Source organism: Nerophis lumbriciformis, linkage group LG39 (assembly GCF_033978685.3).
Source record: "Nerophis lumbriciformis linkage group LG39, RoL_Nlum_v2.1, whole genome shotgun sequence".
Lineage (NCBI taxonomy): Eukaryota > Metazoa > Chordata > Actinopteri > Syngnathiformes > Syngnathidae > Nerophis > Nerophis lumbriciformis.
In genome coordinates, this window is record NC_084586.2 from 14,931,035 (window position 1) to 14,958,629 (window position 27,595).

Here is a 27,595-nt window from a genome sequence, read left to right on the forward strand (position 1 = left end):
ACATATTTAATAGAATGGAATGCCTTTTATTGTCACTATACACACTATACATAGCTCCTTTTACAGCACAAATAGTATAGAGACTATTTGCATTGTTACAGCTAAGTAAAATATGAAAACAAATACAGAAATACAGAAACAAAAAATATATTCAAAATAGAAAGATTGTGCAAGAATGTCAAAGTTTAGGTCAAGGTTTATTCATTTATATAGCACAATAAATTATCGCCATTAATTCCCAAAATGATGTACAGATCAAAAACAGAAAGTAAAATAAATTTAAAAAAAAATCACAATAAGTACAGAACATTCCATATATGAAACACAGCTAAACAAATCAATCAATACAATTGTAAAAACTACATTAGCACTACACGTAAACAGCAAAAACAAGATACATTAAATAAAATAAGGAATATGCATACGAATAGTAAAATAAATAAATAAAATACATTTCACTAATTTTGATTTTAAAAAGTGGTATGTTTTTATTTGTACGACATCATCTACACATAGTTAACATGAATGACATTTAAATGCTTGTATAATATAAATGTTTAAATGCCGTGGAAAAATAAAACACACATAAATATATTGATTGTGATTCCGATGTAAAGCAGACGGGCTGAGAAAGCAAACAAAGAAACAAACCATTAAGTTCTAAATGAGCTACAAACAAATCCCTCCACGCCCCCCCCCCCTCCCTGTGCGTGCGTGACCGTGCGTGTGACGTCATCGTCCTTAGTAACCCTCCGCGGCTGGCGTCTCTACGACTCAAGACAACAAGATGGTGAGTCTTTTCTTTTTTCTAATTCACTAATTCACCCTCACCAGCTCATCAAGTAACCCTCGGTGCGGGGAAGATTAAAACGTGTATATTTCACCTCCGGACGCCGCTAACGCGAAGTCTGGCGTCGTTTGTGAATAAAATGGAGCCTTAGCTTCAGTTGTTAGGGTAGATTAGCTTAGCTAGCTTAGCCTAGTTAACGCTAGCTGTTGCGCGTGGCCGTTATCTTAGCCTTCAGTCGGCGAAAACAACGCTTGGAACCTCATTTAAGAGCAGAAAATATTTAATGTGAATGAAAAAAATAAGTGTCAGCCATTACCTAATTGATAAATGTGTGAATAAGTATCAATCAATCATCAATCACCACTTCAAGATGGCGGCCCAATTTCTCGCGTCACAGCAGCCAATGCTGCGTCTACTTATAAGATGTCTATGCCGTCGCCTGTGTTCGCTCTCCGAGCCACAACGTTGACGGCTTTCTAGTTAACTGCTCATCTTTTTTTGGATGATTACAATCCGAACAACGTTAGTTCTGAACCAGTTGTAGTTCTAGAGCATTTATTGGTAGTCAGCGAGTATAAGTTAAAGTTCAACTTTAACTTAACACCGGAAGTATATTACCCGAGGGGCGTGGCTATAGGATAGTTTTTGTTTTTTTGCATGCATAATATTGTGGGAGTCCATAGTGTATCCAACATAATAGTGTGAGAGTCCAGTCCATAGTGGATCTAACATAATAGTGTGAGAGTACAGTCCATAGTGGATCTAACATAATAGTGAGAGTCCAATCCATAGTGGATCTATCATAATAGTGAGAGTCCAATCCATAGTGGGGCCCGCAGGGGATCATCTTGAGTGGAGACATGTCAGCAGCGCAGAGACGTCATCAACCGATGCACAAATGAGTGGTCCACCCCGGGTCCCGACCCCGAACAGCCAGCGCCCCATCCGTGGTAACCTAATCTGTGCCCCCCCTCTTCTCCACGCAGGAGAGGGGGGTAGAGCAGAAAAGAGACGGCAGATCAACTGGTCTAAAAGGGGGTCTAGAGCATTGTTTTTCAACCACTGTGCCGTGAGATACAGTCTGGTGTGCCGTGGGAGATTATCTAGTTTCACCTTTTTGGGTTAAAAATATTAATTATAGTCTGCAAATGATGTGTTGTTGTTGAGTGTCGGTGTTGTCTAGCGCTCGGCAGAGTAACCGTGTAATACTCTTTCATATCAGTAGGTGGCAGCCGGTAGCTAATTGCTTTGTAGATGTCGGAAACAGCGGGAGGCAGCGTGCAGGTAAAAAGGTGTCTAATGCTTAAACCAAAAATAAACAAAAGGTGAGTGCCCCTAAGAAAAGGCATAGAAGCTTAGGGAAGGCTATGCAGAATGAAACTAAAACGGCACTGGCTACAAAGGAGAAAAAAAAACAGAATGCTGGACGACAGCAAAGACTTACTGTGGAGCAAGGACGACGTCCACAAAGTGCATCCGAACCTGACATGACAATCAACAATGTCCCCACAAAGAAGGATAAAAACAACTGAAATATTCTTGATTGCTAAAACAAAGTAGATGCGGGAAATATCGCTCAAAGGAAGACATGGAACTGCTACAGGAAAATACCAACAAAAAGAGAAAAATACACCAAAATAGGAGCGCAAGACAAGAACTAAAACACTACACACAGGAAGACAGCAACAAACTCAAAATAAGTCAGGGCGTGATGTGACAGGTGGTGACAGTACTCCTACTTTGAGACAAGAGCTATATTGATGCATGCTTGGTTATGGTTTAAAGTCATATCCAACAATTGCGACGATCACTTTTAACTGTCTAAATCGGCTACTGAGTTTAATTTTTTAATGTTTTCTGCTGGTGGTGTGCCTCCGTATTTTTTCAATGAAAAATTGTGCCTGGACTCAAAAAAGGTTGAAAAACACTGGGCCAGAGTATACAAATGAGTTTTAAGATGGGACTTAAATGCTTCTACTGAGGTAGCATCTCTAACTGTTACCGGTAGGGCACTCCAGAGTGCTGGAGCCCAAATAGAAAACGCTCTATAGCCCGCAGACTTAGGGGTTGGAGATGCTCCATGAGGATGCTCTCAGCACAACAATGGCTGCCATCAATAACAACCGTGTTGTGACATTTTTTTTGTGTGTCTTTGTGTTTGCAGGGATTGCTGTCAATCCTCCGTAAACTGAAGAGCACACCGGACCAGGAGGTGCGGATACTGCTGCTGGGGCTGGACAACGGTGGCAAGACCACACTGCTCAAGCAGCTGGCCTCCGAGGACATCAGCCACATCACCCCCACTCAGGTGAAACAGTACAGAGGCAAGCCGGCGGTGGTATATAACACAGCGCTTCACTTAGTCCATGTCCACAGGAACACAGATACTTAATAAACGCATACTTATCTCTGCGTTTAGGCCTTTTTGTTCCACACGCAGACGCATACTTTTGTCTTTAAAAACGCAGACTTTTGCAAACGCTGGCCAAAGTGTAGAGCGGTGTTTTTCAACCATAACACACTAGTGTGCCGTGAGATACAGTCTGGTGTGCCATGGGAGATTATGTAATTTCACCCAATTGGGTTAAAAATATTTATTTGCAAACCAGTAATTATAATCCGCAAATGTGCCGTTGTTGAGTGTCTGTGCTGTCTAGAGCTCAGCAGAGTAACCGTGTAATACTCTTCCATATCAGTAGGTGGCTGCTTTGTAGATGTCGGGAACATGGTTCGTCGTGGTCACAACATACTTGCCAACCTTGAGACCTCCGATTTCGGGAGGTGGGGGTGGGGGGCGTGGTTAAGATATATATATATATATATATATATATATATATATATATATATAAGAAATACTTGACTTTCAGTGAATTCTAGCTATATATATATACATATATATTTTATTATATATATATATATACATATATGAATAAATAAAAGAAATACTTGAATTTCAGTGTTCATTTATTTACACATATACACACACATAACATTCCTCTACTCATTGTTGAGTTAAGGGTTGAATTGTCCATCCTTGTTCTATTCTCTGTCACTATTTCAGAACACACACATTATACAAATATACATTATAAAATCAATAAGAAAACGGGAGCTCTAATTTGGGAGTCTGAATTAGGATCAGAAGTTCCTATATAAACATTGCGTACTCACGTCTCCATTTTGTATTGATTACTGCAGCTGTGCACTGGATTCATTCACAAATACAAACTACAACTCACAAACACTTTAGAGTTAGGCTCCACCATCAGAATGTGTACTTAAACTTATAAAGATCACATGGATATTATTCAGTGAGTTGATTCACCAAAACTAAACTGTTATACAGGAGGAAAAAGCACACAGGATGTTTCAATTGTTCACAGACTGGTCGCTCTCATCAGAATGACAAGACACTTCCGGTCTGCAGGTGATAGCATTCAATTGGGAAGAAACGCCCTACTGCTCCCTACTGACCAATGTGAATACTGATAAATGTGTAATGACAGCTCCAAAAACGAATTCAAACCACAAAATAAACTAAATAAATCAACACAAAAATGTGACACATTATGGGTGGGTCACATATGCATGTACAACAGGCTGTCAACACGTCACTCAGGTCCGCATGGAGCTGGAGGGGGCGTGGCCTCCAGCTCCGCCTGAATTTCGGGAGATTTTCGGGAGAAAATTTGTCCCGGGAGGTTTTCGGGAGAGGCGCTGAATTTCGGGAGTCTACCGGAAAATCCGGGAGGGTTGGCAAGTATGGGTCACAATATGTAAATAGGTAAAAAAGTATCTAACACTTAAACCAAAAACAAACAAAAGGCGAGTGCCGCTAAGAAAAGGCATTGAAGCTTAGGGATGGCTATGCAAAAACGAAACTAAAACTGAACTGGCTGCAAAGTAAACAAAAAACAGAATGCTGGACGACAGCAAAGACTTACAGCGTGTGGAGCAGACGGCGTCCACAAAGTACATCCGCACATGCCGTGACACTCAACAATGTCCCCACAAAGAAGAATAGCGTCCGCAGGACTTAAATAGTCTTGATTGCAAAAACAAAGCAGGTGCGGTGAATAGCGTTCAAGGAAGACATGAAACTGCTACAGGAAAATACAGACAAAACAGGTAAAGCCACCAAAATAGGAGCGCAAGACAAGAACTAAAACACTACACACAGGAAAACACCAAAAAACTCAAAATAAGTAAGGGGGTGATGTGACAGGTGGTGACAGTACACCTACTTTGAGACAAGAGCTATAGTGATGCATGCTTGGTTATGGTTCTAATTCATATCCAACAATGGCAAAAACAACTTTTTATTGTCAATATCGTCTACTAAGTTACATTTTATAATGTTTTCTGCTGGTGGTGTGCCTCAGATTTTTTTCAATGAAAAAAATGTGCCTCGGCTCAGAAAAGGTTGAAAAACACTGGTGTAGAGATCCAAAACTCTCCGCTCAGCGTATGCGTGTACACGGCACAAACGGAGACTCGTGATGAAGTCACGGTTGTATGCTGTCATTTCCAAGCTCAACAACACTGTCTTGTTGCCTTTAAACACACTATAAGAGGACTTATTGTATGTTTGAACGTAAACATGCTTCTATTTTCACTCAACATTATTAAAAAAGACACTTTGCGACACTCCTGACAGTCCGCTGTTTTGGATATGATCGCTGTGGAACATTTACCTGATGGGACGATTTAGACAAGCAAGACTTTTTGCTCTGTGTCATAAGAAAGGTGCAACATTCGCTCATGTTTTTAGTCCTTGTTTAACGACAAATCATGAAGTTAACTTACGTGTGTTGCTTCAATTCTTGTAGATGGAGCGACCGTGCTCGCGGCGTAAAAAGTGAGCAAGCAACTAAAAAAAAACATTATGTAGCGTCCTCCTTGTAGGGTGTACTAGGGTTGCAAAGGGGTGGAAAGTTTCCGGTAATTTTCCGGAAATTAACCACTTAAGCTCGGGAAGTTTGGAAATATTGACAATTTTTTGATTATTCCATGGGAATTAATGGAAATATATGGGAATTAATGGGGAATTACAATAATTATATATTATTGGGCACTTGTCTATATGTAGCTCTTTGCACAGTTTTTGCAAATGTACACAGCCTTTCCGCCTACATTGGTTGGGGTGAAATGTCTCCACAGATCAGATGGTGTACGTGGCATTATTCTGTTTGTATTTATTTATTCTTGTAAAACACTAATGCAATGCCACACACATATATAAATAGTCAGCTAAACAATTGGAGTACCGTATTTTTCGGAGTATAAGTCGCTCCGGAGTATAAGTCGCACCGGCCGAAAATGCATAATAAAGAAGGAAAAAAACATATATAAGTCGCATTTTGGGGGGAAATTTATTTGATAAAAGCCAACACCAAGAATAGACATTTGAAAGGCAATTTAAAATAAATAAAGAATAGTGAACAACAGGCTGAATAAGTGTACGTTATATGAGGCTTAAATAACCAACTGAGAACGTGCCTGGTATGTTAACGTAACATATTATGGTAAGAGTCATTCAAATGACTATAACATATAGAACGTTTACCAAACAATCTGTCACTCCTAATCCATACTTGCCAACCCTCCCGAATTTTCCGGGAGACACCCGAAATTCAGCGCCTCTCCCGAAAACCTCCCGGGACAAATATTCTACCGAAAATCTCCCGATTTTCAGCCGGAGCTGGAAGCCACGCCCCCTCCATCTCCATGCAGACCTGAGTGAGGACAGCCTTTTTTCATGACGGGAGGACAACAGGGTGACAAGAACTAAATCATCCAGACTAGAGATAAATTATATTATTATGTTTATTTGACCTAAAAATAAATATATTTATTAATTAAAAAAAAAAAAACTAAATACATTTTTACTATATTTTGCTAAAAACATCAAAATTAATTGTATTTTTATTTGTATTTTTTTGTGACTCTTTATTACAGCCAGCCATAGAATTATACATTAAAATAAACATATTTGAAATAATTGATTTTAATTATCATAATAATTAATTTAAAATGACCATATTTAATTATTAAAATAATTGCTTGTTTATCAACAACTTTAGCATTTTATTCATTACATTTTGAAACTCTCAGAAGCCAAGTTATGTTATATTCCTTAATATTTATTTATGCAAGTTTGAAGTATCAATTATCCAAACACAGTTTTGTTTGCATATTTTCAGGATGTACCGTATTTTCCGCACTATAAGCCGCCCCGGGTTATTAGCCGCACCTTCAATGAATGGCATATTTCAAAACTTTGTTCACCTATAAACCGCCCCGGGTTATAAGCCGCGCCTACGCTGCGCTAAAGGTAATGTCAAAAAAACAGTCAGATAGGTCAGTCAAACTTTAACAATATATTACAAACCAGCGTTCTAACAACTCTGTTCACCCCCAAAATGTAATGTGCAAATGTGCAATCACAAAAATAGTAACACTCAAATTAGTGCAGAGCAATAGCAACATCAATAACTCAACGTTGCTCGAACGTTAATGTCACACAACACACAAAATAAACATTTAAAGCTCACTTTCTGAAATTATTCCTCATCCATAAATCCCTCAAATTCTTCTTCAGTGTCTGAATTAACAAGTTGGGCGAATACGGCATCCAAAATGGCCGGCTCCGTCTGGTGGAAGTCATCAGAGTCAGTGTCGCTGTTGTTGTCCAGCAGTTCCGTGAATCCTGCCTTCCGGAAAGCTCGGACCACAGTTGAGACCGATATATCCGCCAGGCATTTACAATCCACTGGCAGATGTTGGCGTATGTCGTCCGGCGCTGTCTCCCTGTCTTAGTGGCGCAGGTCATCTTGTTGCTTCCTCCACCTATGCACCATTGATTCATTTATGTTCAATTCTCTTGCTGCTGCTCTATTTCCGTGTTCTATTGCGTGACATATTGCCTTGAGTTTGAATTCTGCGTTGTACGCGTGTCTCTTAATAGGAGCCATTTTGTGGTCTTTACAGATGTAAACACACAAATGAAATTAAACGTAATATCCGCGCGCTTCTTCTTCTACGGGGGCGGGTGCTTACCTTGGTGGTTGCTTACAGTAGAAGAAGAAGCGCTTCCTCTTCTACGGGGAAAAAAGATGGCGGCTGTTTACCGTAGTTGCGAGACCTAAACTTTATGAAAATGAATCTTAATATTAATCCATATATAAAGCGCACCGGGTTATAAGCCGCACTGTCCGCTTTTGAGAAAATTTGTGGTTTTTAGGTGCGGCTAATAGTGCGGAAAATACGGTAGATATCTATATATATATGTATATGTATGAAATACTTGACTTGGTGAATTCTAGCTGTCAATATACTCCTCCCCTCTTAACCACGCCCCCAACCACGCCCCCACCTCCCGAAATCGGAGGTCTCAAGGTTGGCAAGTATGTCCTAATCGCTAAATCCCATGAAATCTTATACGTCTAGTCTCTTACATGAATAAGCTAAATAACATTATTTGATATTTTACGGTAATGTGTTAATAATTTCACACATAAGTCGCTCCTGGTTATAAGTCGCACCAAACTACGAAAAAAACTGCGACTTATAGTCCGAAAAATACGGTAGTCTTTAAAAATATTTTACTGGTGGACAAATGAATAGAAATAGGCTAGATGAATAAATGAACACTCAATCAGCATGCTAAATCAAACTATAACCTACATTCTTGTATGACAACAGAATGGCTAGCCGAACAGAAGGCAGAGGAAACTACACGTTTTGATTTAGTATTTGCTAGTTGAACTTTACAGATCACAAAAAAGGTAAATTCGGATCGCTAACGTCCATCCATCCATCCATCTTCTTCCGCTTATCCGAGGTCGGGTCGCGGGGGCAGCAGCCTAAGCAGGGAAGCCCAGACTTCCCTCTCCCCAGCCACTTCGTCCAGCTCTTCCTGTGGGACCCCGAGGCGTTCCCAGGCTAGCCGGGAGACATAGTCTTCCCAACGTGTCCTGGGTCTTCCCCGCGGCCTCCTACCGGTCGGACGTGCCCTAAACACCTCCCTAGGGAGGCGTTCGGGTGGCATCCTGACCAGATGCCCGAACCACCTCATCAGCGGCTTTACTTTGAGCTCCTCCCGGATGGCAGAGCTTCTCACCCTATCTCTAAGGGAGAGCCCCGCCACCCGGCGGAGGAAACTCATTTCGGCCGCTTGTACCCGTGATCTTGTCCTTTCGGTCATAACCCAAAGCTCATGATAGGTGAGGATGGGAACGTAGATCGACTGGTAAATTGAGAGCTTTGCCTTACGGCTCAGCTCCTTCTTCACCACAACGGATCGATACAGCGTCCGCATTACTGAAGACGCCGCACCGATCCGCCTGTCGATCTCACGATCCACTCTTCCCTCACTCGTGAACAAGACTCCGAGGTACTTGAACTCGTCCACTCGGGGCAAGATCTCCTCCCCAACCCGGAGATGGCACTCCACCCTTTTCCGGGCGAGAACCATGGACTCGGACTTGGAGGTGCTGATTCTCATCCCAGTCGCTTCACACTCAGCTGCGAACCGATCCAGTGAGAGCTGAAGATCCTGGCCAGATGAAGCCATCAGGACCACATCATCTGCAAAAAGCAGAGACCTAATCCTGCAGCCACCAAACCAGATCCCCTCAACGCCTTGACTGCGCCTAGAAATTCTGTCCATAAAAGTTATGAACAGAATCGGTGACAAAGGGCAGCCTTGGCGGAGTCCAACCCTCACTGGAAACGTGTCCGACTTACTACCGGCAATGCGGACCAAGCTCTGGCACTGATCATACAGGGAGCGGACTGCCACAATCAGACAGTCCGATACCCCATACTCTCTGAGCACTCCCCACAGGACTTGCCGAGGGACACGGTCGAATGCCTTCTCCAAGTCCACAAAACACATGTAGACTGGTTGGGCAAACTCCCATGCACCCTCAAGGACCCTGCCGAGAGTATAGAGCTGGTCCACAGTTCCACGACCAGGACGAAAACCACACTGTTCCTCCTGAATCCGAGGTTCGACTATCCGGCGTAGCCTCCTCTCCAGTACACCTGAATAGACCTTACCGGGAAGGCTGAGGAGTGTGATCTCACGATAGTTAGAACACACCCTCTGGTTCCCCTTCTTAAAGAGAGGAACCACCACCCCGGTCTGCCAATCCAGAGGTACCGCCCCCGATGTCCACGCGATGCTGCAGAGTCTTGTCAACCAAGACAGCCCCACAGCATCCAGAGCCTTAAGGAACTCCGGGCGGATCTCATCCACCCCCGGGGCCTTGCCATTGAGGAGCTTTTTAACTACCTCAGCAACCTCAGCCCCAGAAATAGGAGAGCCCACCACAGATTCCCCAGGCACTGCTTCCTCATAGGATCGCTAACGTTGTTAGCATAAATGAATGGGATTTAACATAGAGAAAATTAGCATCACGGCTAACGGAGAAATATTTTCGGTTCATTATGAGACTGGTGGTGGTACATAAACCTAGCTAGCGAGAGATATTGGCCCCAAAATCATTTAACAAGTACAGGAACAGCGAGCTAGCTTGAGTGGAAGTCTGCTGGAGTAGTCTACAGTCATACAGTAACAAGCAATTACACCTCTATTAAACTTAAATACCATAGATCAAATATATTTACCCCAGTCATCAAAGCATACCTGACTGGATGAAGTCATTGGGCTCAAATACTAGTGTGCCCTCAATAGCCCTGCTGTAGTGTGTAGCATGCTGGGAATTATCTGTGCATGTGATGGATAAATGCACTGCACATGTGATGGAGGAATGCACAGTGGAGGGTTGAAATTCTACTGAATTTGCATTAAATCAGGTTGTTTTAGCTAATAATCATGCTGCAAGATCTAGCATGTTGCATTCAATGTTTATTTCCATTAATTCCCGTTAATTCCAATATATTCCCGGAATTTTGCAACCCTAGTGAGTACTGATGTTAAAGACAACATACACATGTACCATATCACTATATCCTTTATTAAATGCTGTATAATTCCCTTAAACATGCAAGGTGGTTTCCTTGGCTCGGTAGTGTGTGCTGATTTTAGAAATAATACACTTCACTGCACATGTAATACATCACCATGTTGCTGAACATGTTATAATTCTATGAGTGTTGGGTTTCAGCAGCACAGGCGTGCATTCGGTGTTTAATAATGTTCCCAGGGCTTTGTGTACGTGCAGACAGGTTTTGAAGATAATGTACATGTCATTGTACATCTAAAGTCGATCAAAATAAACATAATAGGAGGTGTAATGCCACCATGTCAGATATTGCTGCTTTTTTCAGGCCCCTGATTGGACAAAATGTGTAAGACAGCAAGTGTATGTGTTTGTGTGTAGACATAGACACTTTTGAAACTACACTTGTGTGGATGGAGATAATGTTTTAACCCCAAATATGTGTTTTTGCAAGTCTCCGGGTTCGTGTGGACATGGCCTTAGTTGTTAACATGTACACTCTGCACACGCTCTCCTTTAGGGATTCAACATCAAGAGTGTCCAGTCTCAGGGTTTCAAGCTCAACGTTTGGGACATCGGAGGTCAGAGGAAGATCAGACCGTATTGGAGGAACTATTTTGAAAACACTGACGTGCTCGTAAGTAGTGTGCGCACGCAAATGTTCTACTCACACTCAACGATTTGCATGGAAAATAAAGAATTTATTTCAATATATTAAAGAAAAAATCGATTTGCAAGTTAAAAAATTATTTTCAGCAAGAAGAAAACGATTTGCACGTATTAAAAACCAGGGCTATCAAACTATTAAAATATTTAATGGCGATAAATCGCAGTTTGTTAGTTAACTCAAAATTATTTGCGATTAATCGCCGACAAACTTAATTTTTCGTCATTAATAGGTGTACCCTCGTCATAGATTTTCTAATTTTTATTACCATGACTGGACAATTAATTTGCTTTAATTAAATGCTTTTTTTAACATTATAAACACACTTTTAATGAGAATTTAAAAAAATTACCTGCAGTGCGTTGGTGTCTTGCCAGATGTTGTATTTTGTAAGAATACATACCGTAGTTTGTATTCCTGATGTAGAAGCACTTGCATTCAGAGGGGGAGCTACATCATGTGTAGATACCAACTTCTTTCAATATATTAGAGAAAAAAAATGATTTGCAAGTTAAAAAAAACTATTTTCTGCAAGAAAAAAACGATTCGCAAGTATTCAAAAACTAGAGCTGTCCAACAAATCAAATATTTAATGGCGATTAATCGCAGTTTGTTAGCTAACTCCAAATTAATTGCGATTAATCGCTGACAAACTTAATTTTCTGTCATTAATAGTTTACCCTAAACGTTGATTTTCTCATTTTTATTACCATGACTGGACAATTAGTTTGCTTTAATTACTTCTTTTTTTTAACATTATGTTGTTTTTTTTTATAATAAACACACTTTTAATGAGAAGAAAAAAAACAAACTGCAGTGCGTTGGTGTCTTGCCAGATGTTGTATTTTGTAAGAATACATAGTTTGTATTCCTGATGTAGAAGCACTTGCATTCAGAGGGGGAGCTACATCATGTTTAGATACCAATTTCTTTCAATATATTAGAGAAAAAAATGATTTGCAAGTTAAAAAAAACTATTTTCTGCAAGAAAAAAACGATTCGCAAGTATTAAAAAACTAGAGCTGTCCAACAAATCAAATATTTAATGGCGATTAATCGCAGTTTGTTAGCTAACTCCAAATTAATTGCGATTAATCGCTGACAAACTTAATTTTCTGTCATTAATAGTTTACCCTAAACGTTGATTTTCTCATTTTTATTACCATGACTGGACAATTAGTTTGCTTTAATTACTTCTTTTTTTTAACGTTATGTTTTTTTTTTTTTATATAATAAACACACTTTTAATGAGAAATAAAAAAAAAACCTGCAGTGCGTTGGTGTCTTGCCAGATGTTGTATTTTGTAAGAATACATAGTTTGTATTCCTGCTGTAGAAGCACTTGCATTCAGAGGGGGAGCTACATCATGTTTAGATACCAATTGCTTTCAATATATTAAACAAAAAAAACAATTTGCAAGTTAAAAATCTATTTTCTGCAAGAAAAAAACGATTCGCAAGTATTAAAAAACTAGGGCTGTTAAACGAATCAAATATTTAATGGCGATTAATCGCAGTTTGTTAGTTAACTCAAAATTAATTGCGATTAATCGCCGACCAACTTAATTTTTCGTAATTTTTATTACCATGACTGCACAATTAATTTGCTTTAATTAAATGTTGTTGTTTTTAACATTATGCTTTTTTTTAAATAATAAACACACTTTTAATGAGAAAAAAAAATACCTGCAGTGCGTTGGTGTCTTGCCAGATGTTGTATTTTGTAAGAATACATAGTTTGTATTCCTGCTGTAGAATCACTTGCATTCAGAGGGGGAACTACATCATGTGTAGACACCAATTTCTTTCAATATATTAGAGAAAAAAACGATTCGCAAGTATTAAAAAACTAGAGCTGTCCAACAAATCAAATATTTAATGGCGATTAATCGCAGTTTGTTAGCTAACTCCAAATTAATTGCGATTAATCGCTGACAAACTTAATTTTCTGTCATTAATAGTTTACCCTAAACGTTGATTTTCTCATTTTTATTACCATGACTGGACAATTAGTTTGCTTTAATTACTTCTTCTTTTTTAACATTATGTTGTTGTTTTTTATAATAAACACACTTTTAATGAGAAGAAGAAAAAAAAACCTGCAGTGCGTTGGTGTCTTGCCAGATGTTGTATTTTGTAAGAATACATAGTTTGTATTCCTGATGTAGAAGCACTTGCATTCAGAGGGGGGGCTACATCATGTTTAGATACCAATTGCTTTCAATATATTAAACAAAAAAAACTATTTGCAAGTTAAAAAACTATTTTCTGCAAGAAAAAAACGATTCGCAAGTATTAAAAAACTAGGGCTGTTAAACGAATCAAATATTTAATGGCGATTAATCGCAGTTTGTTAGTTAACTCAAAATTAATTGCGATTAATCGCCGACCAACTTAATTTTTCGTAATTTTTATTACCATGACTGCACAATTAATTTGCTTTAATTTTATTTATTTTTTTAACATTATGCTTTATTTTAATAATAAACACACTTTTAATGAGAAAAAAAAAATACCTGCAGTGCGTTGGTGTCTTGCCAGATGTTGTATTTTGTAAGAATACATAGTTTGTATTCCTGTTGTAGAAGCACTTGCATTCAGAGGGGGAACTACATCATGTTTGGATACCAATTTTTTTCAATATATTAAAGGGAAAAAAACCTATTTTCTGCAAGAAAAAAATGATTCGCAAGTATTAAAAAACTAAGGCTGTTAAACAAAATCAAATATTTAATGGCGATTAATCGCAGTTTGTCATTTAACTCAAAATTAATTGCGATTAATCGCAGACAAACTGAATTTTCTGTCATTAATAGGTGTACCCTAGACATTGATTTTCTAATTTTTATTATCATGACTGGACAATTAGTTTGCTTTAATGACATTTTTTTTTAACATTATGTTGTTGTTGTTTTTTTACAATAAACACACTTTTTATGAGAATTTAAAAAAAAAAAATACCTGCAGTCCGTTGGTGTCTTGCCAGATGTTGTATTTTGTAGGACATGCTCTCTCAAGGAGAGCATGTCCCAAATTCCAAGCTGCTGTTTTGAGGCATGTTAAAAAAAATAATGCACTTTGTGACTTCAATAATAAATATAGCAGTGCCATGTTGGCATTTTTTTCCCATAACTTGAGTTGATTTATTTTGGAAAACCTTGTTACATTGTTTAATGCATCCAGCGGGGCATCACAACAAAATTAGGCATAATAATGTGTTCATTCCACGACTGTATATATTGGCATCGGTTGATATCGGAATCTGTAATTAAGAGTTGGACAATATCGTATATAGGCAAAAAAGCCATTACCGGACATCTCTAGTTTTTTTATTTGCAGAATTATTATTATTATTTTTTTCACTTGCACATTTTTTTTTTTACTTGCAAATCTCTTTTGTAAAGTAAATCTGTACAGCCGATATGGACATCTAACATTCATTGTTTATGTTCTTTGTTTGTTTTTTTTGTTTTGTTTAGTTTTTTTTTTGCTTTATGCTATGAAAACGTGCTATATAAATAAAGTTGACTTGACTTGACTAACTATATGATTTGCCTGAGTAGCTGGAAAGGACAAAAAAAAACTTGCAAGTCGTTTTTTTCTTGTATAATTTTTTTTTTTTTTACTTGCAGGAACAACATTTTTTTTTTACATGCAAATAATTTTTTTTACTTGCAGATTTCATTTTTTTCAAAATTGCAAATCGTTTTTTTAAGTGCTGGAAAAGGGGCGTACGGCAGGTTTTTGTACGTACGTAAGCTTTGTACATGAGGCCCCTGGTCTCTTGATATTTTTCCATGAAAGGGCTATTACTCTTTTGCCCAGCAATATACCCAAGTGCACAAAGTGTTGTTGATTCTTTTTAAGGGTCATATTTTCTGGGTACAAACAACCGTGGAACTAACGGCAAGTTTGTAGAAAGTCTTTGATGCGTGGGTTTACTTCTTGCCAAAATGGTTTGATTTCTCTACACAGCCAAACTCAATGGACTAACGTACATTTTCCCTCCCCACACTTGATGCAAATATCAGCTATTTTTTTGATTATATTTGCTCTCAAATTTTTTTTTTTTTTTATTGAATACAATTGTTTTTTGTTTTTTTAACTTGTGAATCATTGGGTGTGAGTAAAACCATTTTTGTGTGTTTGTGGAGTTTTGGCAGTCATTTCACTCCACACTGCTGCAGACTCTTACTTCTTTGTCTGCTTGCTTGCAGATTTACGTGATTGACAGCGCTGACAGGAAGAGGTTTGAGGAGACGGGTCAGGTAGGTCAACTTATGCACTGTCATGGCGTTATTACAGTCTTGTTCCATCTCAATTATTTTCTGTCACGCCCCACCAAGCCCCGGAAGTTTATTTTCATTTTTATATTTCGCTTTCTCAATATCGCCCTTTACTAACACCAAAGAGGGGCCCGCCTCACTATTTAAGAAGCACTGCAATAAATGGCCTGTTTACAAACCATATGAGTTGGGAAATTGTGTTAGATGTAAATATAAACGGAATACAATGATTTGCAAATCCTTTTCAAGCCATATTCAGTTGAATGCACTACAAAGACAACATATTTGATGTTCAAACTCATAAACTTTATTTTTTTTTTTGCAAATAATCATTAACTTAGAATTTCATGGCTGCAACACGTGACAAAGTACCGTATTTTCCGCACTATAAGCCGCCCCGGGTTATTAGCCGCACCTTCAATGAATGAATGGCATATTTCAAAACTTTGTCCACCTATAAGCCGCCCCGGACTATAAGCCGCGCCTACGCTGCGCTAAAGGGAATGTCAAAAAAACAGTCAGATAGGTCAGTCAAACTTTAATAATATATTAAAAACCAGCGTTCTAACAACTCTGTCCCAAAATGTACGCAAATGTGCAATCACAAACATAGTAAAATTCAAAATAGTGCAGAGCAATAGCAACATAATGTTGCTCGAACGTTAATGTCACAACACACAAAATAAACATAGCGCTCACCTTCTGAAGTTATTCTTCATTCGTAAATCCTTCGAATTCTTCGTCTTCGGTGTCCGAATTGAAAAGTTGGGCAAATGTGGGATCCAAAATGGCCGGTTCCGTCTCGTCGAAGTCATCGGAGTCAGTGTCACTGTTGTCCAGCAGTTGCTGTGAAATAGTGGTCCGTGTGCGGATGGAGAGATTGCGTCTTTTCATGAACCGGAAACACCAAGAAGCACCACCTTTAAAATCATCCAGGTGAAGTTCGCTTGCTAGCGTTGTTGCCTTCATTCGAATAGTGATGGTACTGACACTTCTGCTTGCTGCTCTCTGCTCAACAACCCACTGTTCGAGTTTGTCCTCCAACAGTTGCCATCTTGCTTTGTTCCCTCGGAAACTCTGTTTTGTCTTCTTTACCTGGCGCAGGTCATCTTCTTGCTTCCTCCACCTACGCACCATTGATTCATTTATGTTATATTCTCTTGCTGCTGCTCTATTTCCGTGTTCTTCGGCATGACTTATTGCCTTAAGTTTAAATTCTGCGTTATACGCGTGTCGCTTAGCAGGAGCCATTTTGTGGTCTGGTCTTTACAGATGTAAACACACAAAGGAAATGAAACGAAAATCCGCGCACTTCTTCTTCTTCCGGGGGCGGGTGGTTGCTTACAGTAGAAGAAGAAGCGCTTCCTGTTCTATGGGGGCGGGTGCTTACCTTGGCGGTTGCTTGCGTAGAAGAAGAAGCGCTTCCTGTTCTACCGGGAAAAAAGATGGCGGCTGTTTACCGAAGTTGCGAGACCTAAACTTTATGAAAATGAATCTTAATATTTATCCATATATAAAGCGCACCGGGTTAAAAGCCGCACTGTCAGCTTTTGAGTAAATTTGTGGTTTTTAGGTGCGGCTAATGGTGCGGAAAATACGGTAGTTGGGAAAGGGCATGTTCACCACTGTGTTACATTGCCTTTCCTTTTAACAACACTCAATAAAACGATTGGGAACTGAGGAGACACATTTTTTAAGCTTCTCAGGTGGAATTCTTTCCCATTCTTGCTTGATGTACAGCTTAAGTTGTTCAACAGTCCGGGGGTCTCTGTTGTGGTATTTTAGGCTTCATAATGCGCCACACATTTTCAATGGGAGACAGGTCTGGACTACAGGCAGGCCAGTCTAGTACCCGCACTCTTTTACTATGAAGCCACGTTGATCTAACACGTGGCTTGGCATTGTCTTGCTGAAATAAGCAGGGGCGTCCATGGTAACGTTGCTTTGATGGCAACATATGTTGCTCCAAAACCTGTATGTACCTTTCAGCATTAATGGCGCCTTCACAGATGTTTAAGTTACCCAGGCCTTGGGCACTAATACACCCCCATACCATCACAGATGCTGGCTTTTCAACTTTGCGCCTAGAACAATCCGGATGGTTCTTTTCCTCTTTGGTCCGGAGGACACGTCGTCCACAGTTTCCAAAAACAATTTGAAATGTGGACTCGTCAGACCACAGAACACTTTTCCACTTTGTATCAGTCCATCTTAGATGAGCTCAGGCCCAGCGAAGCCGACGGCGTTTCTGGGTGTTGTTGATAAACGGTTTTCGCCTTGCATAGGAGAGTTTTAACTTGCACTTACAGATGTAGCGACCAACTGTAGTTACTGACAGTGGGTTTCTGAAGTGTTCCTGAGCCCCTGTGGTGATATCCTTTACACACTGATGTCGCTTGTTGATGCAGTACAGCCTAAGGGATCGAAGGTCACGGGCTTAGCTGCTTACGTGCAGTGATTTCTCCCGATTCTCTGAACCCTTTGATGATTTTACGGACCGTAGATGGTGAAATCCCTAAATTCCTTGCAATAGCTGGTTGAGAAAGGTTTTTCTTAAACTGTTCAACAATTTGCTCACACATTTGTTGACAAAGTGGTGACCCTCGCCCCATCCTTGTTTGTGAATGACTGAGCATTTCATGGAATCTACTTTTATACCCAATCCTGGCACCCACCTGTTCCCAATTAGCCTGCACACCTGTGGGATGTTCCAAATAAGTGTTTGATGAGCATTCCTCAACTTTATCAGTATTTATTGCCACCTTTCCCAACTTCTTTGTCACGTGTTGCTGGCATCAAATTCTAAAGTTAATGATTATTTGCAGAAAAACAAAAGTTTATCAGTTTGAATATCAAATATGTTGTCTTTGTAGCATATTCAACTGAATATGGGTTGAAAATGACTTGCAAATCATTGTATTCTGTTTATATTTACATCTAACACAATTTCCTAACTCATGTGGAAACGGGGTTTGTAGTACAGTTGTTATTAGTGAGAATATACTTATTTTAAGGTATTTTTGGGTTCATTGAGGTTAGCTAATTTTACTTGTTTTGGAAAGTCTTGACAAGCCAAATTTTCTAGTTCTATTGGTGTAGCCGGGACGGGTCTGCAGGGTCCCGACTACGCTGTTTGTGTGTAGTACTCTGCGTTCATTCAATGACATGGGACACGGGGCTGGTTCAACTTCTCACATTCAACTTTATTCCTGCATGACGGTGACATGAAACACAATGTGAGTGCAATAGTAGTGATGGGTCCGGCAACACCGATGCATCGGCGCATGCGTCGAGCTCATAGAGCAAAACCCTGTGTCGGTGCGCGTACCGCTTTTAGAAAGTCACGTGACCGATCATGAGCTGTTTGGGTCACGTGACCGATACGCGAACTGTGTCGCACTGACGCCTCCTCTATGCCCTGTGAGCGTGTCTTTTCTACAGCCGGAGAAATAATAACTAAGAGAAATCGTCTAAAATGTAATACGTCGGAAAAACTTTTTCTTTTTTTTTTAAAATAAAAATGTGTAAAAAAATTTAATTAAAAAAATTCCCAGTCCACAATCATCCACAACACGTTCTCTTCGATTTCCATGTTATGATACATGTTCACGTTATTTATTGACTGTATCTAAAAAAGATAAAAATATATTTTTATTTAAATGAAGATATGAAATAATCCTAAATGAAATACAATGACTTGGTTTATATTATTATTGTATATACTAGGGCAGGGGTCACCAACGCGGTGCCCGCGGTCACCAGGTAGCCCGTAAGGACCAGATGAGTCGCCCGCTGGCCTGTTCTAAAAATAGCTCAAAGAGCAGCACTTACCAGTGAGCTGCCTCTATTTTTTAAATTGTATTTATTTACTAGCAAGCTGGTCTCGCTTTGCTCGACATTTTTAATTCTAAAAGAGACAAAACTCGAATAAAATTTGAAAATCCAAGAAAATATTTTAAAGACTTGGTCTTCACTTGGAATAAGCGGTAGAAAATGGATGGATGGGTCTTCACTTTTTAAATAAATTCATTTATTTTTTACTTTGCTTCTTATTACTTTTAGAAATACAATTTTAGAGAAAAAATACAACCTTAAAAATGATTTTAGGATTTTTAAACAAATATACCTTTTTACCTTTTAAATGTCTTCCTCTTCTTTCCTGACAATTTAAATCAATGTTCAAGTAAAACAATTTTTTATTATTATTGTAAAGAATAATAAATATTTTAGCTTCTGGTTTTTCGACGAAGAATATTTGTGAAATATTTCTTCAAACTTACTATGATTAAAATTCAAAACAATTATTCTGGCAAATCTAGAAAATCTGTAGAATCAAATTTAAATCTTATTTCAAAGTATTTTGAATTTCTTTTAAAATTTTTGTTCTGGAAAATCTAGAAGAAATACTGATTTGTCTTTGTTAGAAATATAGCTTGGTCCAATTTGTTAAATATTCTAACAAAGTGCAGATTGGATTTTAACCAATTTAAAACATGTCATCAAAATTCTAAAATGTATCTTAATCAGGAAAAATTACTAATGATGTTCCATAAATTCTTTTTTTAATTTTTTCAAAAAGATTCAAATTAGCTAGTTTTTCCTCTTCTTTTTGTCGGTTGAATTTTGAATTTTAAAGAGTCGAAATTGAAGATACACTATGTTTCAAAATTTTATTTTAATTTTTTTCGTGTTTTCTCCTCTTTTAAACCGTTCAATTAAGTGTTTTTTTCATCATTTATTCTCTACAAAAAAACTTCTGTAAAAGGAAAACAAATGTATGACGGAATGACAGACAGAAATACCCATTTTTTTATATATATATAAATTTATTTATTTAGCTATTCTTGTTTAAATCACACTTACGTGTAACTTACAAATGACAATATATTTATTTATTTAAGTGTGTATCAAACTGGTAGCCCTTCGCATTAATCAGTACCCAAGAAGTAGTTTTTGGTTTCAAAAAGGTTGGTGACCCCTGTACTAGGTCATAAAATCAGTGTCAGTTGAGTCGGTCCATAGGTTGCCTGTAGGGATTTTTAATGTCCAGCAGATGTCAGTATTTAGTGACACAGTATCGACACAGTATCAATACAGTTTTGCAATGTGTCGAAACGCTTCATGACGCCTCATCAACCCATCACTATGCAATGGTCATCTCCTCTCCACATAACTCCTCTCCCAGTGAGGCACAGCGCAGACTTGCACTCACTACTACATTTCTCTATACAGTAAAGTAACCAAAACATTTCTAACATGGCGGCCAAACACACATACCTGCATGACGGTGACATGAAACACAATGTGAGTGCAATGGTCATCTCCTCTCCACATAACTCCTAACACACACAAGAAATAAAATACATTGAGCATGTAGGCTACAACATTGAGGACCCCCACACACACACACGTGCTCACTCACTCACGCATATACAGAGAAAAGTCTCAGCGAAACAAACTCCTTCTTTCGCTCAAAATGGCTCTTTAAAACACGCCACTACACAATAGGGTGACCATTTCCATGACACCAAAAAGGAGGACATTATGCGGCATATCAATAAATTACTATGGTGTACATAGGACTCTGGTATACTCTTATTTATAGTACAATTTTGAGTAGTTAAAAGATGATGTTTGTGTGGCTGAATAGGAAAAAATATTAAAGTCAAGTGTTTGTTAACAGTATTTGTATTTATTCAATACATTGTGGTGTTCAAAAAGTGACCACTGAGATGAATCTTTTCAAGTGCAGAGTGCCACAAAGCATAACATGTGTGGACTTAAATGTAGTTAACATATATAATTTTTTTAAAATGCCACAAAAAATGTTCCACATCAACATCAAGGCTGCTTGCTGCATATCTGGTTGCGTTATGCAGAATATGGGCCAAACAGTTTGCAGGGAGCACATCTTTTTGGCTCAGTTTCAGCTTCTGATACACTGTTATGTTTGCCACAATTGACACTGGCATTGTCTGCTGCATATGCAGACATGTTTTTCACCTCTAAGCCAGACATCTCAAGTTTTGCCAGCAGCTGGTTTGTTATGGCTTCTGACGTTTCGTTGCTGTCGCTATAAAAATCCAACAGGACATGTTGGATGCCTTCATCAAAGTGAAAATACCTTACCACAATGGGAAAACACTTGTTTGTTCCTTTATTTGAGGCGTCGGTTGCCACGGAAAAGGGTAGGTTGTTTTCTTTTATGTAGTCGGTATGTTCCTGTACCGAATAGTGAGCGATGACGTTCTCGCACAATGCCTAGGCTTTTGTTCGGCCACAGGCCATCCCTTTAGCTGTGGGATAGTCACTGAAAATCTCCCGGTCCACTTTCATGCCGCAGTCTAAACTTCTGTAGGACTGGTGATGCTTTACAGCAGTGGTTCTCAACCTTTTTTCAGTGATGTACCCCCTGTGAACATTTTTTTAATTCAAGTACCCCCTAATCAGAGCAAAGCATTTTTGGTTGAAAAAAAAGAGATAAAGAAGTAAAATACAGCACTATGTCATCAGTTTCTGATTTATTAAATTGTATAACAGTGCAAAATATTGCTCATTTGTAGTGGTCTTTCTTAAACTATTTGGAAAAAAATATGTAAAATAACTAAAAACTTGTTGAAAAATAAACAAGTGATTCAATTATAAATAAAGATTTCTACACATAGAAGCAATCATCAACTTAAAGTGCCCTCTTTGGGGATTGTAATAGAGATCCACCTGGATTCATGAACTTAATTCTAAACATTTCTTCACAAAAAAATAAATCTTTAACATCAATATTTATGGAACATGTCCACAAAAAATCTAGCTGTCAACACTGAATATTGCATTGTTGCATTTCTTTTCCCAGTTCTTTTTGACAGACATTTTAGTGAGGGTCAAACCATCATGGCATGGGGGAAACTCTGGCTTTATGATAATGAATGGAATAGCCTACTTAATTTGATGTTCAGTTTATGAACTTACATTACATTACATACCCCCAGGGTACCATTTGAGAACCACTGCTTTACAGCATGGTACACCTTGCACAGCTCCGCAGCAGTTATCTTGTCATCCAGGGGCGACGAAACTTCATGAAAAAATGTCCTCATTGAAGAGGTACCTGCCGCACGTTTATTACTTTTATGTTTATCCATACCCGCATGCCGTTCAATTGCAGCTTTCCCCTGACTACTTACGTCGACATCACATCGACAAAGTGTGCAGAAGCCATGGAATGAGTCTCGACTGCTTTTCGTTATAAATCCGTGCTCTTTTATCCATTCAGAATTAAACGAGGTCTTGCGTTTTGGCATGATGCTAACTTTCTGTCAATGTTATGCCGCAGCAGCACATGGACCCTTGTTTACTTTTTTAACCAATGATAAGCAGATTTGTATCCGACACAGCTCTTAGCCAATCATTTGATATGTTACTGCGTTGGGGGCATTTTTACGGTCTTTGATTGGCTATCGCGCTGCAGCCCAGCAAAGATGAAAAAACTCCGCTCTTCAAACCTAGTGCCTCAAAAAGGAGGACAAATACGTGTCCGGCTTGATGCTGCGCCGGACGCCGGACAGGGCATTAAAAATCCGGACTGTCCGGCCTAAATCCGGACACCTGGTCACCCTACTACACAAAGACCTCCATAAACACAACTCGAAACTTTTGCACACCAACATTCTTCCGTTAATTTTGCATTTAACCCCAAGAAATATAATTTGTTAACCCCAGAGCAAAACAACGTACCTCTCCCAGTGAGGGACAGCGCAGACTTGGGGGGAAAAGGAAGCTACGCACCGTCATATCCTCAAACTTTCAAAATAAAAGCGCAGATTTGTAAATATAAAAGAAATACAAAAATAAATCCACAAAAACTTGAATTATATTACTGATAATCCATATTTAAAGTAAAAAGAAACTAAAACACATCATGTGATGGATTTTGGTGAAATTAATAACAATAATATAAAATAACAAAATACCTAAATATGCTGTTTCCTTTTTCTATCTGTTACATTGGCAGATAATTTTGCTTAGTTCAAATAAAAATACCCCTGATTTTTTTCTTGTTTTTGAACACTGACTTTTTGCAGTGTAGTGTACTGCGCAGCAATTGAAGCGGAGGCCTCGCCTTCCCAAAATGTTGCGCCCTGCAACACAACGGTTGCAGGCATGACACAAAATGAATAATGATAAATAAATGATAAATGGGTTGTACTTGTATAGCGCTTTTCTACCTTCAAGGTACTCAAAGCGCTTTGACACTACTTCCACATTTACCCATTCACACACACATTCACACACTGATGGAGGGAGCTGCCATGCAAGGCGCTAACCAGCACCCATCAGGAGCAAGGGTGAAGTGTCTTCAACGGACATGACGAGGTTGGTACTAGGTGGGGATTGAACCAGGGACCCTCGGGTCGCGCACGGCCACTCTTCCACTGCGCCACGCCGCCCCTGAATGAAACATCCGTAGAAAAAAGGTCTCAAGGTTGGCAAGTATGCTTTATGTGCTTGAAATGGAGTGCAGTACTGGGCTGCAACCAGCAGAGGGGCTGTTGAGTCTGCCTTGTTAAGTTAAAATTACAATTTAAATGCGCACACCAAAAACACATTTATTGATGGGGAGGTTGAGAACGGGCGGTGTGGTGTTTTCCAGGAGCTGGCCGAGTTATTGGACGAGCAGAAGCTGAGCGGCGTCCCCGTGCTCATCTTCGCCAACAAACAAGACCTGCTGACGGCCGCCCCGGCCTCCGAGATCGCCGAGGGCCTCAACCTTCACACCATCCGCGACCGCATCTGGCAGATCCAGTCCTGCTCCGCCCTCACCAGCGAAGGCATCCAGGTACCGCCCCATCACTCACGCGCCCGTTTCACACACTTCCACGTGGGTCACAATCTTCCTCTCCCCGCAGGAGGGCATGAACTGGGTGTGCAAGAGCGTCAACTCCAAGAAAAAATAGCATTTTTTTTTGGTAGTCTTTTCCTCAGGAGGAACCGCAGCAGCACACGAGAACGTAGACGCACACACACACACACTCGCGCCTTAACAGCGGGATACACTTGTGAATGTACACACACACACTACTAATCCAACATGGAGTTTTTAAGCTAACAGCTGCTGGTGTTTTTAAGCTTTTTCATCACAGCCTCGCCATCATGGACCTCCTAACGTACCAGCAGCTTGTCTCGCAAACATCCGTCATGTATGGAGGTTAATTTGTGTCTACATTACCAAAGCTTTTTTTTGGACGCTAAAATGATATAACTGAATTTTTTTAACCATTTTTTTTTACCGGTACATTAAATTTATTTTTTTTAGCAAAATTTGCGTGTTTAAAAATGTGTTAAAAAAATGGAGTGGAGAAAAATTCAGTGCAGAAAAATGTGTAGCTTCAAATATACCGTATTTTTCGGATTATAAATCGCTCCGGAGTATAAATCGCACCGGCCAAAATGCATTATAAAGAAGGAAAAAAACATTTTTGGGGGAAATTTATTTGATAAAACCCAACACCAAGAATAGACATTTGAAAGGCATTTTAAAATAAATAAAGAATAGTGAACAACAGGCTGAATAAGTGTACGTTATATGAGGCATAAATAACCAACTGAGAACGTGCCTGGTACCGTATTTTTCGGACTATAAGTCGCAGTTTTTTTCATAGTTTGGGGGTGCGACTTATACTCAGGAGCGACTTATGTGTGAAATGATTAACACATTAGCGTAAAATATCAAATAATATTATTTATCTCATTCACATAAGAGACTAGCCCAGGGGTCGGCAACCCAAAATGTTGAAAGAGCCATATTGGACCAAAAATACAAAAACACATTTGTCTGGAGCAGCAAAAAATTAAAAGCCATATTACATACAGATATTGTGTCATGAGATATACATTGAATTAAGAGAACTTAAAGGAAACTATATGACCTCAAATATACCTACAAATGAGGCATAATGATGCAATATGTACATATCGCTAGCCTAAAGAGCATGTTAGCATCGATTAGCTTGCAGTCATGCAGTGACCAAATATGTCTGATTAGCACTCCACACAAGTCAATAACATCAACAAAACTCACCTTTGTGCATTCATGCACAAAGTTAAAAGTTTGGTGGACAAAATGAGACAGAAAAAGGATAAAACACATCCTGGGAAGTCGGCGAAAGTTATATATGTAAACAAACTAAGGTGAGTTCAAGGACCGCCAAAATTAGTAGGACAAAACGGCGCTCGCCAAATACTCGAATCAGTGAAGCATGTTTAATATAAACAGTGTGCTTTGTAACAATTAGGGAGGTTTGTGTCATGTTTGTCCTCCTACAGAAAACATACTAAAACAAAAAATATTTTTTTCCCCCTCATCTTTTTCCATTTTTCATACATTTTTGAAAAAGCTCCAGAGAGCCACTAGGGCGGCGCTAAAGAGCCGCATGCGGCTCTAGAGCCGCGGGTTGCCGACCCCCGGACTAGACGTATAAGATTTCATGGGATTTAGCGATTAGGAGTGACAGATTGTTTGGTAAACGTATAGCATGTTCTATATGTTATAGTTATTTGAATGACTCTTACCATAATATGTTACGTTAACATACCAGTTGGTTATTTATGCCTCATATAACGTACACTTATTCAGCCTGTTGTTCACTATTCTTTATTTATTTTAAATTGCCTTTCAAATGTCTATTCTTGGTGTTGGCTTTTATAAAAAAAAAATTCCCCAAAAAATGCGCCTTATACTCCAGTGCGACTTATGTTTTTTTCCTTCTTTATTATGCATTTTCGGCCGGTGCGACTTATACTCCGGAGCGATTTATACTCCGAAAAATACGGCAACTGAATTTTTTTAACCATTTTTTTTTACATTAAATTTTTTTTTTTTAAGGAAAATTTGCGTGTTTAAAAATGTTTGTTAAAAAAATGGAGTGTAAAAAAATTAATTGCAGAAAAATGTGTAGCTCGAAATATATCATATTTTTCGGATTATAAATCGCTCCGGAGTATAAATCGCACCAACCGAAAATGCATAGTAAAGAAGGAAAAAAACATAAGTCACAGTTTTGGGGGAAATTTATTTGATAAAAGCCAACAGCAAGAATAGACATTTGAAAGGCAATTTAAAATAAATAAAGAATAGTGAACAACAGGCTGAATAAGTGTACGTTATATGAGGCATAAATAACCAACTGAGAACGTGCCTGGTACCGTATTTTTCGGACTATAAGTGGCAGTTTTTTTCATAGTTTGGGGGTGCGACTTATACTCAGGAGCGACTTATGTGTGAAATGATTAACACATTAGCGTAAAATATCAAATAATATTATTTATCTCATTCACGTAAGAGACTAGTCCAGGGGTCGGCAACCCAAAATGTTGAAAGAGCCATATTGGACCAAAAATACAAAAACACATTTGTCTGGAGCCGCAAAAAATTAAGCCATATTACATACAGATATTGTGTCATGAGATATACATTGAATTAAGAGAACTTAAAGGAAACTATATGACCTCAAATGTAGCTACAAATGAGGCATAATGATGCAATATGTACATATCGCTAGCCTAAAGAGCATGTTAGCATCGATTAGCTTGCAGTCATGCAGTGACCAAATATGTCTGATTAGCACTCCCCACAAGTCAATAACATCAACAAAACTCACCTTTGTGCATTCATGCACAAAGTTAAAAGTTTGGTGGACAAAATGAGACAGAAAAAGGATAAAACACATCCTGGGAAGTCGGCGAAAGTTATATATGTAAACAAACTAAGGTGAGTTCAAGGACCGCCAAAATTAGTAGGACAAAACGGCGCTCGCCAAATACTCGAATCAGTGAAGCATGTTTAATGTAAACAGTGTGATTTATAACAATTAGGGAGGTTTGTGTCATG

General features: G+C 38.9%; 1 protein-coding gene across 1 annotated transcript; it reads left to right on the forward strand.

Annotated features, from left to right (window-relative positions):
• Positions 1 to 727: 727 nt before the first annotated feature.
• Positions 728 to 27,595, forward strand: arl3b (ADP ribosylation factor like GTPase 3b). The gene is made up of 6 exons (XM_061932107.1): positions 728 to 790; positions 2,955 to 3,098; positions 11,279 to 11,395; positions 15,643 to 15,693; positions 24,359 to 24,544; positions 24,615 to 27,595. Exons 1-6 carry the CDS (start codon positions 788 to 790, stop codon positions 24,660 to 24,662), a joined length of 549 nt encoding a protein of 182 aa, XP_061788091.1. The 5' UTR covers positions 728 to 787; the 3' UTR covers positions 24,663 to 27,595.

Excerpts from the sequence above, each read along its gene's own strand:
- arl3b (XM_061932107.1), top strand. Across the intron at positions 3,099-11,278 it reads GCCACATCACCCCCACTCAG|GGATTCAACATCAAGAGTGT; the intron begins GTGAAACAGTAC and ends GCTCTCCTTTAG. Across the intron at positions 15,694-24,358 it reads GGTTTGAGGAGACGGGTCAG|GAGCTGGCCGAGTTATTGGA; the intron begins GTAGGTCAACTT and ends GGTGTTTTCCAG.